Raw genomic sequence first — 13,497 nt, forward strand, 5'->3', positions numbered from 1 at the left:
CATATATCTTACCATTCAATTACCTTATGATTTAAGCACAATCATCAAAGCGAGTGAGTGCCCGAGCGTCTAACTACATGATCGTTTCAGTCTCCAAGCATATTGATATATCATCTATCAAGTGTGTTCACTTGTGGTTAAAAAATAAATCTTTTGAAGGAGTGACACTTAATTTATACGTGGCATTTAAGCATGAGAGAATACAAGCATTGGATCATGAGAGCATATAATCATGTGATTATTAAAGCATAAAGCATATGAGAATTTAAGAACGGAAGTACGCATACCTCAAATCTACCAATCACCTCGGCATACGAGCGAAATCGTCAAAGCGTTTGAGCATACAAACGTCTAACTACATGATCACTTAAGCCTCCAAGCCTATACACATATTAGCATCCAAGTGTGTGCACTTGTGCGTGGATATCATACGAGTGAATATAAATGCTTGTGAGCATGCGATCATCAAAGCCTTCAATTGTAAGAGCATATAATCACCCAAATGTATTGGCATGAAATTATAAAAGCAAGTGGGCATGTAATTGTTATACCATATAGGCATGGAAGCATATGACCAGTGAAACATGTGATCATCAATGAAGTATGTTAATATAGGAGCATCCAATCATAGAAGTGACCGAGCATATGAGCATTAACGCATATAGGCATGTGGACAAGTTCTCTTCAAAGCATTTAGACATAGTAGCATACGATTTATCAAAGCATGTGAACATAAAAATGTATGATCATCAAAGCATGTGTTTATAGAAATACGTGAATTTCAAAAGATGTGAACATAAAAGCATGTAAGCATACAATCATTGAAGCATATGATAGTCAAAGAATGTAAGCATGTGAGCATAAGATCATCGAAGCAAGTGATCATCAAAGAATTTGAACATCAAAGCATCTAAACATTGGAGCATGTGATCACCAAAGCAAGTAAACATGTGAGTATGCAATCATCAAAGCAAGTACACATGTGGGCAAATTATTAACAAAGCATGAGAACATACAAGCATTTAATCATGAGAGCGTGCAAGTATATGAGCATTTAAGCACCCAAGTATACATACCTTTAATCTCCCAATCAACTTTGCATTCAAGCACAATTGTTAATGCATTTGAGCGCACGAACGCCCAACAAGTATGTGCCCATGAGAGCATACAAGCATGTAAGAATATGGGAGCATGTGATCATCAAAGCATGTTCACATAGGAGCATATCATTATTAAAGCATGTATATATGTGACCATTTAATAATCAAAGCATGGGAGCATGCGATCATCAAAACATGTAGACACGTGAGCATTTAATAACCAACCATACTTTATTACTTACCAAATTCCATCCCCAATTTTAAATCAAATTAATTTCCAAAAGAAAGTCTTTTCACATTGAAAGCATTTATTACTTTCTTTCCAAAACCTCATCTTTGAAATAGTTGACAAAAGATTTAATTCTCATTGATTAGAAAAGATTTTCTCTTTAAATGCCCTTTTAAGACTTCCCTTATATTGATCAATCAACTTTAAATTTGAATTCAAATCTTCAAGACCAATGTACAAGGAAAGTATTATGCATGTCAACCATATAAAAAAAGGGAAGAAAATAAATCATCCAATCACAGTTTAATCAAGTCATTGATTACCCAATTAAATGCAAGAATTTAGTTCCAAACTCCATGGGGACTATTCAGCTATGTATGTCCAGACACAAGGTTAAATTAGAAAACAATGCAAAGAAGAATACATTGGCTGCCATGTTTAGATATAAAAAGGAAACAAAATATTATCATGTAAGAAACGAAACTAATAACACTTGTATCAATCCAAAAATTACTAAATCACCTTAGCATGCATGACCATATTCAATGCCATTCAAAAATAAAAGGTTTATTGTAAGCTAGGCTACAAATACCATATAAAATTTTCAATCAAACCAAAATCACCATTTCTACAACCTCCACTGCCAGCACCATGCGCTTTACTAACTTCATAAAAGTTGAGATTTCAACAAAGGGTGATAATTCTCAAGGACAAGACTTAGGTACAATATCTTAGGTGATGTTTCTTAAGTTCCCCTCCTAAGATTCAGTCATGTGGCTATTTAATTAAAAAAAATACATTTTCATCTCATAAGAAAAATTCCACATGGCAGAATCTTAAAAAGAGAACCTAAGGAATAGCACCTAAGTACTGTACATAAGTTTTACCCTTCTCATAAACCCCCTCAACAATTAAAACCCATTTTGATTAGTTCTTTTAGGGTCAAATCAATAGCTATGCTTTGAGGAAGTTTCTTCTCAATTAAGTTTTAAGACAAACAGAGTATAGCATAAATTCAAAATTCAATGATTGAGAGAAACACACTACTATCTAGGGTGGGATTTTTAAAGTACTAGCTAACTAGTTACTATGCACTATTTGACCTACACAATTGAATACTCCTCAACAAAAAAAAAAATATATATATATATATCAAATTATAGAATTTAGAGAGCAAAAATATTGAAGAACCACACCTGTAATTGTGAAGGTAGGGTGGGATTTTTAAAGTACTAGCTAACTAGTTACTATGCACTATTTGACCTACACAATTGAATACTCCTTAACAAAACAAAAAATATATATATATATATATATATATATATATCAACTTATAGAATTTAGAGAGCAAAAATATTGAAGAACCACACCTGTAATTGTGAAGGCTGAGGATCTTCTCCAAGAATGTCAAGCAACGTATTGATGTCAATGGACAAGTCCTCGTCGTCGCTGCCATCACCAAAAAAATCACAATCATAATCAACGGTAGAGAAATCACCACGTGGTTAGAATTCCAACTCGGCATCTACCATCAACAAGATCAGAGAAACGAAATTAAATCATAGTACCTCATTTAGCCAAGTCCACATGCATAAGCTTCAATTGGAAACAAATTCATGATGGGAAACATTTTGATCATTCACTTTAATTTTCGCACCTATTCAAATCCTTAACCATTTGATTCTAAATGAGACTCTAGGAGGAAACACTCAAAGCACCAAAATATGCAATATCTCATACGCAATAAATTCTAATCTATTGTACATCAACGAATTCAAGTAACATGCTAGAGAAAAGTAAATCAAACGCCACAACTGTCACGCTCAATGTCAAATTTCACTTACAACTAAGCATAAGAGGGGTTTTAAAAAATCAACCTGATTTCATGACCAGTAAAAATAGAAATTTAAAAACAAAGGAATCTTTTAACAAGATAAGGTGTCAAATCATTACTACAAAGAAAAAAGATGCAATCTGAAACCTTAGTGGAAGTCACTACACAGTTTGTAATCTATCCATCTGCATCCTAAAATGTGCATCATTTTTACTTATAATATGTTAAACTAGGTTTTAGTTTTATAGAACTGGTATAATGATCAAGAGACTATATCTTCTTTGACAATTTTTTATTAAAAGCAACAAGTTTTGCCCAAAACATAACAGAAAACATGTTCATATATACAATAACAATTTAGAGAGATTCGCCTTCATTGAGAAATTGGATAACCCAGCTTTTATTCAAAATCAAGTACCTACTCACATTCTGACCCAGCTTTTCCAAATTTTTTTTTCAAAGAGTAATGAATTATCTATGTATCCCCCCCCCCCCCTCTCTCCTTTTCAGCATATAACAATAAAAAATTTGTAAAACATCTCATACGTAAGTCAAAGGTTAAAAAATGTAATCTCTAAGGCAAGATCATGCACAACAACCTACATATAGGTCCCAAAACAACCAATACCAAAATGAGAATAACTACTGGGGCAACAAACAAGTGATACATCAACTTCATAAGGTAAGGGAGACTGCTCATAAGAGTTCATGAAAATCGTTTACATGAGATTTAACTTACTATAGAGCACATAAACTCAAAACAATCTTAGGAACTCAGCTAAAAACTTTTGGGCATATCAAGAATAATGCAAATAATAAACAAACTACTAACATGAATATGGTACAAAAGCACAACAATTTTCACCACGGAACTATTTAAAGAACTTATAATAGCGTTGCAAAACAGAGAAGTGCTAAACAAACTCCAAGCCATTCCAGTCAACCACCTTGCATATACTACAACAAAACCTAATGATCTGACTCATATACTACAACAAAACCAATTCAATTAGGTTACAACTGATCCTAATCAAATTAAAAAGAAATTCTAAGCCACTTATTGGGTCTATTATTATTGTAAATTCAATTGGGTCTATTACTATTGTAAATTCTATTATTATTAGTCACTGTTCCTATTATTATTATGCACAACCAAGTTTTGAATATTAAAAATGTCGCCGGAATATTTTCTGCTGCAAGCACAAAATTATTTACAGCTATTTGCCAGAACAACTAACTTCTTTTTCCCTAGATGGATAAACTTTATCACCATACAGGAAGTGAAACACAATAAATAAATAAAAAAAATCAGTTGTTACCTTCTTCAATGGTTTCAACTCCAGGAAGAACCTTTGCAAGACTCTCTGGCCCCAACATTTCAGTGAACGAATTATACTGGTCGACATCCTGCAATTTTATTATGTTACGAAGAGCAGAGTCAAGTGGAAATAAGGAAGTACAAATTAATTGAAAAAACAGGATTAACACCTGAACTTCAAGCACCAAACATTTTTTGAAAAGGAAGCACAACTTAATTAAATATTACATATTACATTTTAAACAAAAGTTGATCAAATCTGATTAAGTTAAAATGGGAATAGGATCCTCTCCATCTAAAATGAATCGATTTCGTGGTTCAGATTTTAAATATTACAAATATAAAAATGTCTCTAGTGCCATCATCATGTATACCTGTTACATACAACAAATAAAATATGAACACTAAAATGGACTATCTCCGTTCCACTAGAAATTGAGAGGAACCTTGCTCACTCAAATGATAGTGTTGTTAGGGAAAATTCTTAGGTTAAGGAGTATAGCACGGCTCTAGTTATATGTTTTTGAAGCTCTAGACTTTTGATTAATTTAGAATCAGTGACAAAACCAACAAAACAAAAATTACACCTCCTACATACATATTATTGCATTTTGGTGCCTGCATATGGTATCCATGGTAGGCACAATGACCCATTCGTACTCGTTCTCATTAAAAAGTATGAATATAAAGAATTATATGTCCAAAAAACAAAACAGAGAAAGTACATCAAAAAGCATTTACCAACTGATTCCTGCTGATTTATGAATAAAAGTGGAATTTTTCATATTTATTGTAGTCACCAATGGCACAACTTTTTTCAATTGTTTTCTTGCAATCTATACACAATGTCAAATTACCAGATAGGATTCACTTCAAACAAGATTGACAATAACACATATAGAGATTTAGAATAAAAAGTGATGAGATTTATAGTTTCTTTTTACTTTTTTTTATTGGTAAGATACACATGCATCTAGTGGGTCTTGAAGTCACAATCTCACCCTCCACCTTGCTCTTACAAGGGGAGGTGCCTTTTGAGCTAGAGCTCAATGGAAATGATGAGATTCATAGTTATGACAGAGAAATCTGATCCAGTTATGTTCAGACAATAAACATGGAGATTCATAGCAGAAACAAATTGATACCTTTTAGCTGCGAAAACAAAGGCTCCTAAACATGACGTTCATGGACAACAGACATCAAAATCTAATGAAAGACAACACCTGTTAGATTAATAATACACGAAGAAAATCTGGCATTGAAATTACTGAATGACACCCTCGGATAAAAATTTAAAACTTACCTTCACAATTTCTGATCACTTATCCAAAACCAGCTTCTACCATTCATTTTCTTCCTGCTTCAAAGAGCTTCCTTCAAGGATAAACTTCAAACCACTATCTGGCCTACAAAAGGCTTTTGAATTGATTGATTCTAATAAAGCTGATGTGAGACACTTGTATAAGGGATATGGAGGAACTCATTCAAAAGAATCTGCATAATGAGTATGAAACATGGAGAGTAAACATCCTCTTTGAAAGTAATAAAGCAGACATCTAAAATTCCAGTGCAAAAGTTCCACGAAATTTTTCTCTGCTGCAAAACAAAATATTTTTCCCCCAGTCCATGTGTTGTTAGTTTTGTACTTTTTTTTTCTTTTGCTAAACACATTTTTTACTTTATAACATCCTAGGCTGCCAGCCTTTTTTTTAACATCCTAGCTTTTTAGTTCTTTGAACTATTAGTTAGTTCCTTATATTCCATGTCAGCAACTAAAAGCGTCAAAGAAAAGAACATTTCACACTGTTCAAGCTAAAGCTATTAATGCCTTTCTTATCAAAAGGTGTCGAGCTACAATTCATCAATCTGACTGTACTCAATCTATACGTTGTTTTAGTTACATATGAAAAGCATATATGGAGTTGAGATTGCACATCCTTGCATAGACTAAACAATTTTTTCATGTAGATATGCATGTTGGCTACAAAACGCTTTCCCTATAACATATATATATATATATATATATAGGGACAGATTCAGATATAGTTGAATTAGGGACAGATTTACTAACCAAAGTAAGGAACTGATTTAATATGGTTAATAGAAAATGTTAGACAGAAAATAACAAGCTGGCAATGCTTTCTTGGTATGTAAACACATATATATCAGCCAAGAACAATTATTGCAGAAATAAAGAGATCTAGAAAAAAAGTAAGGGAACTAAGCACATTGCATTGAAGGGAATGTCATAAGTTACCTTCTGAGCTTTTTCATCTTTTTCAAGGCTGTTTTTCTTCTTAAGCTTCTCCAAAGACTGCTGGATTAACATTAGAAAAGCAACATGAAACCATTCAAATATAACATACAACCAATGAAAAAGAAAAGAAAGAAAAAAAAAAAAAAAAGACTACAAACTAGTTTACCCATCGGTTTGATGATAAGGCTGTCATCTTTTTCTTTTTCTTAACAAGTTGCATTGACTCAAAATCCTTATCAAGAGTGACCTTTGCCTGCACGGTTCTCAAAGCACACCTTCTCGCATTTTTCAAGTGTCATATTCTGTAAGAAAACCAAAAGATCCATTTAACTTTCAATTGACAATATAATAACAATTTGAAATGAATGATATCCTTACCTTCTCTTCTTCATCATCATCAGCAGCATCTTTGGCCTTATTTTCAGAATTATCTTGAGCTTTAAGCTTCCCTTGTTCGTGCTCTGCATCTTTAGGTTCTTCAGTAGTCACAGGAATATCCCTATTATATACAAGAATAAAAGAAATAAATAAAAATCAGAATATAAAAGTCTACATATCAATTAAGCAATTCAGCTGGACCTGGCAATGGCTTCCTGCCTCAGAAAACTTCAACCACTCACAATCCTAAAGCATATCAGCCAATACTTTGATTTAAGTTATGATTTTTATATCTTTCCACCGTATATATCTTATATCTGAATTTATAACCATCCCTGTAAATTGTTAAGCATTTTTAACATGATATATAGCTCACTGTCAAAAAAATAAATATATATATTTCCAGTTATGAAAATTGATATCATAGTTTACAAAAGTAAATATCACATAGAAAAGGCAAGGTCAAATAGAGAAGCTCCTTAAAATACGGTACAAACAACAAATTTAAACTGGCCAAGCAGCAAGATTAAAAATAAGAATGATGAACAAACACAGAAAAAAGAATTACAGATACACTAAAAGTCATTTGTAGAAAGAACAGATATACCATTACCCCTTCTACCACCACCAGTGCCCCAATTCACATTTCTAGGTCTCTCATCAGATTGAGCCTCACTTTCGCGAACTTTACCCTAAAACTCATTCTGTTCCACACTGCCACCACCATTTGTATCCTGGCCTGGCTTCTCAGATGGATAACTGTTCACAAAATCTTGGTTCTCACTTCCAAACCTGTGACCTTCATTAAATGCCCTCCCTCTACCACGGCCTCTTCCCCTACCTCCCCCTCTCCCTCTGCCTCCACAGACACACACACACACCCCTGCACCTCCCAACCATCCACTACTGCATTTACAGCATCAGCTCCCACAGTCCTCTGGAAACTATTTTCCCCTCCACTGTTCCCGTTATAACCACTACCCCCATCATTATTGGGCTGATAGCCATCGGATCCCCTGTTACTCCGTTGATAACCATTCTGCCCTCCATTGTTACTCTGATATCCATCAGCCCCTCCATTATAACCACTACCCCCTCCATTATTGGGCTGATAGCCATCGGATCCCCTGTTACTCTGTTGATAACCATTTCGTCCTCCATTGTTACTCCGATATCCATCAGTCCCTCCATTATAACCATTACCCCCTCCATTATTTGGTTGATAGCCATCAAATCCCCTGTTACTCCATTGATAACCATTCCGCCATCCATTGTTACGCTGATATCCATCAGCCCCTCAATTGTTGGTGCTGTATTTACCGGATTAAAAATCAATGAGATTAACAATAACAAAACACAAACTCACAAAACCAAGAACAATATTCGGCACAAATATCACCCCAGTTTTTCTTTCTTTCCATTACCCATTACTTCGTTCTAATTTCTCAGCAACCAAAAGGAACAAGAAAACTCAACCCAAAAAAAAAAAACAAAAAGGAAAACCCAGAAACAAAAAGAAATAACAGGATCGGAAAGAAACAATCACCATGTTCAGGGAGCACAATACGCTCCGCTCTCATATCGACCATGATGTTGGTGTTGTTGTCGTTGATGGAATCCATATCCAACGTTTCTCCGCCTCCATATTATTCTTCTTCCTCCGCCGCCACTCTAGGGTCGACCTTCACGACTCTTTCAATGAGCGTCGAAACGTCGCCGTTGTCTTCTGCTCCATCACCCAAAGGGCAAGCCATTAGAGAGAGAAAGACACGGACTGACAGAGAGAGAATGGGGTTTTTCAGGGAGAGCACCGAGAATCGAAAACCCTAACCCTAAGCCTAACGGAGGGCAATTCATGGTTTTGAAAGAAAACAGAGATAGAGACTCGGTGAGAGAGAGCGAGAGAATGGAGTATGAGAGAGAGCCGTTGGAACTTGGAATGGCAGTATGGCAGTGGGCCACTCTTATTTATACTTTTTTTTCTTTCTTTTTTTATTATTGAAAACCCATAGTTTGTTCTTCTTACAAAAAATTGTGTTATAATCAAAAGAATTTTAAAAAATTTTAATTTAACGATGAGTTATTTGAAATTCCACTTTATTCTATAACCTTCTACGGTTTAAATATTCATTTTGTTATACCTATTCAAATAATAAGTTATATTAAATGATAGATAATAAAATAATGTCAGTTATAAATTCATGTAACAACCAATAAAAGCCTACCAATTTTTTTATAGTGAAAAATATAGCAAAACTATTATTTCCATGATAATACTCATTGTTATTACACGATGTAGAAAGTTAATTATAAAGATAATATGAGCTTTGATTAAATGATCATATCTCAAATGCTAAATATATTAATGTAAGTCAGCGTATAATTAATATTACTAAGGGGTTTTTTAGAAAATAAGGTTGAATCCCTAGTTTTATATAGTCTAATTTAAGTCAGCGTATATTAACAGATGTTTTGAGGGAGGAGACTAGTCAAAATACTCAAGTAGAAAAGGCTTGACTGCACAATTGAGGTGATATCTAAGGATTTTTAAAAAAAAGTGTTAGGGAGAAGTTCTTTGTGGTGAGTTAATTGAGGTAAGTAACCTTATCCTAATTGGTTTTATTTTGCGTATTATAACTACTGAAAATTGTTTACAGTCGTTACAATTTTATTTCTATTGTATTATTGATTTCAAGTAAAGAATTATCATAAATATATCTGATTACTGAATATATGATGTATTTTATTTAATTTTTTTAGCTATACTGATTTAAAGTAAAGAATATAGAAATATCACAAATATATTTGAATATTGAATATATGATTTTATATATATATATATATATATATATATATATATGTATTTGAATAAGATATATTTTGTTAGAAACTATGATTTCATATATATGATTATGGACAATCTGACTATGAATTGATTCTAATACCCAAACTAATGGGGGTTATTCATTGGTAATCTAATACCCGACCAATGGGGGTTATTCATTGGTACTCTGATACCCAACCAATGGGGTTATTTATTAATACTCTGATACCTAGCCAATAGGGGTTATTCATTAGTATTTTGATACCCAAACCAATGGGGGTTATTCATTGGTACTCTAATGCCCAGTCACGAGGATATAGCGTGACCATAGTCATAAAATTGTTAAGAATATAAATTACATTTGAATATTTGACTATTTGAGTCATTAAAACTGTTTATGTATTTTTTGAACCTATTGTAAGTTATAGCTTTTGATATATGAAAGACTGATTACTTTCTAAACCATCTATGATATAAATGTGAGATTAAATTATGTGATCTATTTGCAACGTAATATTTTAAGACTATGAAACTTCTTTAGTTATTTTTGAAAACCCATTGTATATTACATCTTATTACTTTACAGATTTATTGCTGAATAGAACTTATTAAGATTTTGGTTACTTATTGAGTTATCAACTCATCCCCCCCCCCCCCCACTCCCTCTTTCTCCTTTCAGATTTTGATCAGGAAGAGTAGCATATGTTTGGGCTTCCGATAGGATGTGCACATGAGTGAAGTTTAGGAAATCAACGGAATAAGATTTGAACTTTTATGTTTAAGATTACCATTTGTGTAGACCTTTAGATTTAAAGGATTTAGTTATTTTTATTTTGATGTTGGAAGATTATTATTTGGAGATCTTTTGAGAATTGCATTGTTGAGGATATTCTTAAATTTATTGATGAAATTTTCTTTGAGGATAATTCTTTAATTGTTAAGAGGGTCTTACACACTTTTAGGGTGTAAACTTTATAAGTGTGTGGTTGTTGTCATGTGCCTAGCTCTTACTTGGGTTCAGGGCGTGACAATATTTATGGTATCAGAGCTCTAGGTTAGATCCTTAGGTATTGATTTATGAAACTAAATGGTGAGAGGGGTAGAAATTAGGCATTTGGGGATACGTTGTATGATATACACTAAATGAGTTTCAGATCTATTTTCTTTTTTTTATTATTAGAAATTTGATAACATGTTGGTTTGTCATGTGCATAATGAACAGAGGTTAGGATGCCACCTTACAGCAAAAACACTAGGAACACTCCCAACAACTCTGGCAATGGTAGGAATCAGCAAGATGGGAACCGAGAGTTTAGGAACGACCAAGGCCAATCACCAGAGATGATCCAAATGATGCAGACCTTGGTTGGAGTAGTCCAACAATAGGTCACTACTGGAGATAACCTGGCTAGGATGATGGAGCAAATTCAAGGTCATCATGGTGGGATGATTGAATTCAAAAGGTTGTCTCCTCTAACTTTTGAGGGGACTACTAAGCCTATGGAAGGAGAAAGATGGATCATTGAGATGGAGAAAGTATTCAGAGTTCTTGAATGCTCTGAGGGTGAGAAAGTGACTTATGCAGCCTATATGTTGAGTGGAGATGCTTATTACTGGTGGCGGCTAGAAGAAGACAATCGTGGCCAAGAGACTGAGCCTTGGACTTGTGAGCTATTTAAGTCTGTCTTCTATGAGAAATATTTTCCTAAGAGCATCCATTTTCAAAAAGAAAAAGAGTTTATCAAGCTGACACAAGGTAACATGACAGTTGCTCAGTATGAATCAGAATTTTCCAAGTTAGCCAAATTTACACCGACAATGGTGGTGGATGAAGAAACTAAGGCTCGAAGGTTTGAAGATGGATTAAGGTTCCGAATCAAGCAAAGAGTTGTGCCCTTTGAGTTGACTACCTTTAGGGCGGTGGTGAGTAAGGCTTTATTAGTGGAGATGGGGCTTAATGAGGCTCAAACAGAAAGAGATAACAAGCAGAAGAAGAGGCTTAGGCAAGGAGAGCAAAGCTCTAGCTTTTAAGCCAAGAAACAAGGAACACAACGTGCTGATACCAAGGCACTGCCAAAGTGCTCTCGATGTGATAGGCCTCATGCAAATAAGGATTGCCACTAGAATTCTAAAGCATGTTTCTCATGTGGACAAAAGGGTCACAAGATTGTTGAGTGTCCCCAACGAAAGGAGGGTCAGACCATTCCAAGACTAATAATAGGACAGAATCAAGAAGCAAGCCAAAAGCCCAAGATCCAAGGAAGGGTTTATGCACTCACTCAACAGGATGCTAATACTTCTAATGCTGTGGTAACAGGTATTATTCCAGTTTCCACAACTTATGCTTATGCTTATGCATTGTTTGATCTTGGTGCCACTCACTCCTTCATATCTACTAATTTTGAAAAGAAACATGATTTTAAATTTGAGCCTATGGAGTCTGAATTATGTGTGGATACCCTAGTTGGGGGTGTAGTAGTTACTAATAGTGTTTTTGCAGGTCTTGTGTTGTCAAAATAGCAGATAGAGAGTTACTAGCAAATCTACCATTGTTGGAGATGCGGGGATTTTGACATAATCTTTGGGATGAATTGGTTGGCTGCCCATTATGCCATAGTTGATTGTCATAGAAAGAAAGTAATTTTCCAAGTACCTGGTGAGATTGAGTTCTATTTTGTGGGAAGTGGGGCATATACTTCTCCATGGGTGATTTTAGCTTTACAAGCTAGACATATGATGAAGAAATGGTGTAAAGGATATCTGGCCACCGTGAGAGACACACAACAAGGTGAATTGAAGCTGGAGGACATTCTTGTAGTGAGAGAGTTTCCAAATGTGTTTTCAGAAGACTTGTCAGGGTTACCACCGGATAGGGAGATAGAGTTCTCTATTGACCTATTACCAGGTGCTAGCCCAATTTCCAAAGCCCCATATCGAATGGCACCTGCTGAGTTAAGGGAATTAAAGGAATGGCACCTGCTGCTATTTTATAATGCATTTATACTAATGATAAGAATCAACAAGCATTCAAGGATCCATTGCATGTTCTAGTCGGGCCTATTACAAGAGCAAGATCCAAGAAGACCAAAGAAGCACTTAATGGGCTGATTCAAGAGATTTGAGCTGATTCTAACGCAGGACATTCCAAACTTGGCCCAAATGAAGATGAAGGCGAAATAAATTTAATTCAAGCTATTTAGGGCTGATTTGGCTTAATTGAGAGTGAATTATGACGTGGATTAATGGCTGATTGACTTTCCAGCTCTATATCAGTTAATGAAGATTTTTTCCTATTTTGGAGCTGCTATTTCAGACCAAATCCACCTGAATTTAGGGCTTTTATTATTTAGAACGTTTTTTATATTTTCTTATTTGGATTTGCTAATTTCAGACCAAATCAACTTTTATTTAGGATTTTATTATTTAGTACATTTTTTATATTTTCTATTTTTCAGTCATGCCTTATAAATAGTATGCACTCATTGTAATAGAGGATTATTGAATAAAAATCAGAAAATGTGAGGCTTTGCTCTTCTTTTGGTTCTTCAGGAACTGTG

General features: G+C 34.4%; 1 protein-coding gene and 1 long non-coding RNA gene across 2 annotated transcripts in view; one reads left to right on the plus strand and one right to left on the minus strand.

Moving 5' to 3' along the window:
• Positions 1-9,057, minus strand: part of LOC142637336 (uncharacterized) — a 67,871-nt gene extending 58,814 nt beyond the window's left edge. Inside the window, exons 1-4 of the long non-coding RNA XR_012844608.1 lie at positions 8,663-9,057; positions 7,117-7,237; positions 6,905-7,040; positions 6,739-6,795 (exon numbers count right to left, since the gene is read on the minus strand). This is a non-coding gene — a long non-coding RNA (uncharacterized LOC142637336). The remainder of the gene's footprint in view (positions 1-6,738; positions 6,796-6,904; positions 7,041-7,116; positions 7,238-8,662) is intronic.
• A 2,299-nt stretch (positions 9,058-11,356) lies between these two features.
• Positions 11,357-11,971, plus strand: LOC142635113 (uncharacterized). The gene has a single exon (XM_075809326.1). The coding sequence runs from the start codon at positions 11,357-11,359 to the stop codon at positions 11,969-11,971; it is 615 nt and encodes a 204-aa protein (XP_075665441.1).
• The last annotated feature ends 1,526 nt before the right edge of the window (positions 11,972-13,497 follow it).

This window comes from Castanea sativa, chromosome 5 (genome assembly GCF_040712315.1).
Source record: "Castanea sativa cultivar Marrone di Chiusa Pesio chromosome 5, ASM4071231v1".
Lineage (NCBI taxonomy): Eukaryota > Viridiplantae > Streptophyta > Magnoliopsida > Fagales > Fagaceae > Castanea > Castanea sativa.

What these genes read in the sequence shown, in the direction of transcription:
- LOC142635113 (XM_075809326.1), top strand. Translation starts at nt 11,357, where the DNA reads ATGGAGCAAATTCAAGGTCATCATGGTGGGATGATTGAATTCAAAAGG.